This window comes from Mesoplodon densirostris, chromosome 3, assembly GCF_025265405.1.
Source record: "Mesoplodon densirostris isolate mMesDen1 chromosome 3, mMesDen1 primary haplotype, whole genome shotgun sequence".
NCBI lineage: Eukaryota > Metazoa > Chordata > Mammalia > Artiodactyla > Ziphiidae > Mesoplodon > Mesoplodon densirostris.
The window spans coordinates 101,499,609-101,505,413 of NC_082663.1; the positions used below are offsets into that span (position 1 = coordinate 101,499,609).

General features: G+C 39.5%; 1 protein-coding gene across 1 annotated transcript; it reads left to right on the plus strand.

The window, feature by feature from the left end:
• The first annotated feature begins 399 nt into the window (after nt 1-399).
• Nucleotides 400-996, plus strand: LOC132485362 (ADP-ribosylation factor-like protein 1). Its single transcript, XM_060091877.1, has one exon. It carries the CDS (start codon nt 415-417, stop codon nt 865-867), a length of 453 nt encoding a protein of 150 aa, XP_059947860.1. The 5' UTR covers nt 400-414; the 3' UTR covers nt 868-996.
• Nucleotides 997-5,805: the final 4,809 nt, after the last annotated feature.

Sequence of the window (5,805 nt, forward strand, 5' to 3'; positions counted from 1 at the left end):
GAACACTCTACTATCCAGAGAGTGCATAAAACCTCAGTGAACTATCTATCATGCACGTCTCTTTGGATATTTATTTAAATTAGAAAAATTATTCACCAGTTCTGTCTTAGAAACTTTCAGATATTTATAGGTAATTTTAAATGATCTTTTTGGATATAAAATACATGTAGTTAGCATTATTCAAAGGTTATAGAAGAATGTACAGGCGGTGGCCCCTTGCTTCCTCCCTGGCCGGGAGGTCCGACGTGGAAGCTGCTGGCTGGCCAAGCTTCCAAGGAAACCCCCTGGGAACCAGAGCCCGAGCCGGAGCCAGACCTCAGGCCTAGGTGAGGGGAGGTGGTGACTCGATTAGGCCTTGCTGCCGAGGCTGGGGCAAGTCTCTGATGGTCGATGAGGGAGGGCAGGCAGTTCATCATGGGTGGCTTTTTCTCAAGCATTTTTTCCAGTCTGTTTGGAACCCAGGAATTGAAGATTTTAATTTTGGGATTATATGGGGCAGGAAAAACTACAATTTTGTACAGATTACAGGTTGGAGAAGTCGTTACTACTATTCCTACCGTTGGATTTACTGTTGAGACGGTAACATACAAGAACCTAAAATTCCAAGTCTGTGATTTAGGAGGACAGACAAGTGTCAGACCATACTGGAGATGTTATTATTCAAACACAGATGCAGTCATTTATGTAGTAGACAGTTGTGATCGAGAGCAAATTGGCATTTCTAAATCAGACTTAGTTGCCATGTTGGAGGAAGAAGAGCTGAGAAAAGCCATTTTAGTGGTGTTTGCAAATAAGCAGGACATGGAACAGGCCATGACTCCCTCGGCGATGGCAAATTCACTTGGGTTACCTGCCTTGAAGGACTGAAAATGGCAAATATTCAAAACTTTAGCAACCAAAGTCACTGGCCTTGATGAGGCAATGGAATGGTTAGTTGAAACATTAAAGAGCAGGCAGTAATTCAGTCACTTCTGCTCCTCTGAAACGAAGACCACATCACATGTCCCTTTGGAAATAGTTAAAGTGTGCTTGACACTACTAAATGTTAAAACTGTATGATTGTCAGCATATACCAAACTGACTGCAACATTTGTAATAAATATTAAAAATAAGTATTTGGTTGGAAAAAAAAGAATGTACATAATAAAGCCTCCTTCCTCCTTCCATTGCCCAGCTACATAGCTCTATACCCTCAAAGCAAACACTGATGAAAATTTTATAGATCATTTGTAAAATGGGAAATTAGGTAAAATGGTTTTAAAATAAATTTTTTTCTCCTCACATATTCTTATTGCATACACCTGGTCAAGGCTATCTCACCTTTTAGATCTCATTTGAAAAGGGACAAACTGAAGAACCTTCCTGACTCTTCATTTTGGTTTAACTTTCTCTTGCTTTTGATCCCATAATATCAGATAATTTATCTTTTATGATATATATCATACCCACAATTTATTATACAATATCTGTCTTTCCCACTGGACTATAATTTTTATACAAGATAGGAAAAGTATATCATATTAACAGGTATGCTCTTACCCTTAAACAGTGCCTTGCACAAGTGTGATACATAATGAAGTCTTAGTGAATGAGTGTGAAATGAATCAGTGTGGGTTAATCTATGAGTCCAGTCCAAAAAACAGAAACCATACTAGGGCTTTTAAGCAGAGGGAATAAAATTCAGGGAATTGTTTACATGGATGATAGAAGAGCTGGTGAATCAATCATGGATAATTAGGCAAACCAGAGATTGAAAACATCTAGGAGCCTGACTAGCCTAGACAAGAAGGGACAGAAGGAAGAAGTAGTGATGGAACCACAGAATGCGTTTGGGGACTCAGTAGAGCATGGATCCTTCTGTCTCAGTGCAGAAAGAATTAAGCGAGAGGCAGAGTGACAGCTAAGGAACGAGTTCATTAGTATAGAACGCTTGTGAGAGATACAACTGGCAGGCAAGGGAATGCCACCCTGAGAACTTAGTGAGCTACATTTTTACAATCAAAGGAAAAAGACCATCTTCTTCCTCATTTTTTTTTTTTTTCCGGTAGGCGGGCCTCTCACTGTTGTGGCCTCTCCCATTGCAGAGCACAGGCTCCGGACATGCAGGCTCAGCGGCCATGGCTCACAGGCCCAGCCACTCCGCGGCATGTGGGAACTTCCCAGACCGGGGCACGAGCCCGCGTCCCCTGCATCGGCAGGTGGACTCTCAACCACTGCGCCACCAGGGAAACCCTTCTTCCTCATTTTGAGTAGATATCAAACTTCCATCTCTAGCTTCTCCTCCACATGGGGTGGGGGAGTTTTCTTTTTCCTACATGGTCGAACTGGGACTGTCATGGCACTATGGAAATGAGCAAAAAGGCAGTAACATATACTAAAATATGGTAAATCATCTCAGGTTTCAGTATAATGCCACCTTTCCCCTATATTCCTGCTCTTAGTACGTGCAGAAAAAGCCCCTTTTCAAGGATCATTAACTTACTGACTTCAATGGGCAGGATGTGGACCATTCCACCACTGTTTTATTGTTTTGGGGTATGTCTCATGCTTCTATTGCATAGTTTTGTTGCTAAGTAAGCCCACTTGGTTTTGTTGTTAAGCAGGCCTACTTTCTTGTGTAATCATTAATTTATGAGGTCTCCCATACTTTGGTCTCTAGTTATGATCCCTTAGTGGGATTAACTATTGAATATTTAATCACCTACTTTGTCCCTTTACTCTGTCCCTATCAGTGATACCAGATCTAGAAGTTGGGCTACTCAAAGAGCTAGAACTTTGGCTCTCAGCAGTTGGATCTCAGAAGGAGGGGTTTTTGTTCTGCATGAGCTGAGAAGATGCAGCCACAGCCAAAGATATTCCCGCAGAGTCTAAGAGAGGAAGAAATACTCTGGTTTCTCTATTGCTCTCACCTTCCCGTTTTCACCATTGCTTAAACCTGTCCAGAAGCCAGTTGGCAAGAGAGACCAGCTGGCAGGAAAATGGTGTTCCCTGTGATGTAGAACAGAGTGGGAGAAAGGGCAGGAAAAGAAAGAGTAGAGTAACAAATACCCAGTACAATTGACCCTATAAACCACCTGGCAGGCTGACTTCTGGGGGGAGCCAGCCTGTGACCAGCAGAACACAAAATAATAATTCAGTGTAGATGAATTCAGTGTAGATGTCTTTTCTGGCATTACTTTTTCAGGACAGTAAAGAGCAACATATTTCTTTGACAAAATGCAAGTATTATACAGGGTTTAAGTCAACACATACTCATAAGATGCTACTGGGTTGGTATATAGGAAGACGTATATTGAGTAATTAGTAAAATGAATTATGTCCATAGACAAAAAGAGAATCATGGTGAGAGTAATTAGTTCTGACATGTAGACTACGTAAGGCTGTTAGAAGCACAAAGAATAGAATAGCAAAATTATTTTACATACTTTTGTGGGAAACATTTATAGCTTCTGGGACATAAAAATGTGTGATCATAAACGATCTTGTGTTTTTCTGACAGCAAATTTATGGTCCAAGTAATAGGTTTCAACCATCAGAGAAAACATTCCAGACCATTTCTTTTTTTTTCATTGTTTCATTATTGAAGAGCTGACAGGAAAATGAGAAAAACAATTAGTCAATTACATAAATATAGAAGGTTTTCAATAAATATACTCTATCTCTAGAATTAAGAAAATATTATTAGGTTATGGAGGATGTAGCCCAACTGTTGGTGAAAAAATTATGTGTTTGTGTGTCTGTAATATTGGTAGTGGAAGGAATCCAGGGAAAGAAGCAAAAAACACAGATGATGAGTTATTTCTGTCTCCTGGTGGAATCTCATGAAAAAAGTAATGCAAAAAAGTGAATTACTTGAACTTACACTATCCAGATAATCTAGTGGTATACTTTAAAGTTTCTGGGCACTCGATGAGAGCTCATTAAGTAAATGATTGATTGAATATATGGAATAATACAGGTGGAAAATTTATTAGAGACCATAAAATAAAATTTCCTCATTATACAGATGAAAAATTGAGACCAAGAAAGGACAGAAACTTTCAAGTTTGCAGATATATGACAGATAATAGAGTTCCTATTTCTTGATTCAAAGACTAGCAGTTAAGAATACTCACTTTGCAGTCGGTCACACTTGGGATTGATTTACAACTTTGTTACTTCTTGTGTGACTACATGCAATTAAGTTCTTTTTGCCTCAGTGTTCTCATCTGTACAGTTGGTCCTCCACATCCATGATTCCTCATCCACGGATCCAATCAACCAAAGATCCAAAATATTCCAAAAAAATTCCAGAAAGTTATAAAAAGCAAAACTTGAATTTGCCACATACTAGCAACTACTTATCATACATAGCATTTACATTGTATTTACAGCTAATGACAGACATAGCATTTACATTGTATTTACAGCTAATTACATAGCATTTACATTGTATTAGGTATTAAAAATAATCTAAAGATGATTTAAATTACGGGAGGATATGTATTGGTTATATGCAAATACTATTCCATTTTATATGAGGGACTTGAGTATATTTGGATTTTGGTATCCACAGATAAATAGTCCCCTGCAGATACCGAGGGATGACTGTAGTGTTAACTTTAGCTACATTTTCCCAAAGGACAGACACGTTCACGCTCACCAGATGCACTGGGAGAATTCCTTAGGGATGTGGTCAGCAACACTCCACCCTCTCAGTGAGAATCTGTCCAATGTGTCTCCTCAAGTCTTCCATTTTATAGAACTATCCCGAAGGCTAGAGGGGTCCAACAATATATAATTTTACAAAAATATGCTGAAGATTGGTCTAAAAAATAGAATATTCTGGGTTGCTCAGGGAAGGGGTAGTAGGAGGGCAATTTCTAGGTCAGAAAGGAGGAAGGTGGTTGCTACTAGGAAAAATTTTATGGAAAAGTGTAGGTGGGCGGATCCTATAGGGTCAAATCCGCATTCGTAGGGGCTTGTTTTTTCTGCGTGTTGAGTTGAGGAAGTCAGAAGGCGATAAGTACGAGTAATGAGGCTAGTATTGTGTTTGTTAATAGGGTCAGTATTAGGCTTATTGTTCTTTTTCAGAGTGTACCGAAACTAGCTGATTGGAAGTCAGTTGTACTAATTAATACTGAAAAGACTATGAACCTCATCAATAGATAGATACGTAAAGAAATAGTCATACAACATCTACAAAATGTCTGTATCAAGCAGCAGCTTCGAAGCTGAAGTGGTTGTTGGATGTGAAGTGGAATTTTAATTGGCGTAGGAAAAAAACAACAACGAAAGTAGAAACAATAATTACACGTAGTCCGTGGAATCCTGTGGCTATGAAGAAAGTTGATCCGTAGACTCCATCTGAGATCGTAAATGGGTCTTTGTAATACTGTGATGCTGTAGGAGTGTAGAATAAACACCGAGGGCGATTGTAATAAAGAGGGCTTGAAGTATGTGCTTACGATTTCCTTCTGTAAGGCTGTGATGGGCTCAGGTAATGGATACACCAGAGGCCAATAGCATGGAAGTGTTGAGGAGTAGTACTTCTAGGAGGTTTAAGGGGTGAATGCCTGTTGGTGGCCAGCACCCGCCTAATTCAGGGATAGGAGGCTCAAAAACAGCCAGTAAAAAATAGACTTCTGATACGATAAATAAGATTATTCCATATGGAAGTCCCTTTTGGACGGTTGGTGTGTGGTGGCCTTGGAAAGTGCTTTCTCCAATGACGTCTTGTCATCACTGATATTGTTAGAATATTAGTTAGTAGGCCCAGTATTAGTAGAACTATTGAGTTGAAGTGGAATCACGTGATTAGGCCTG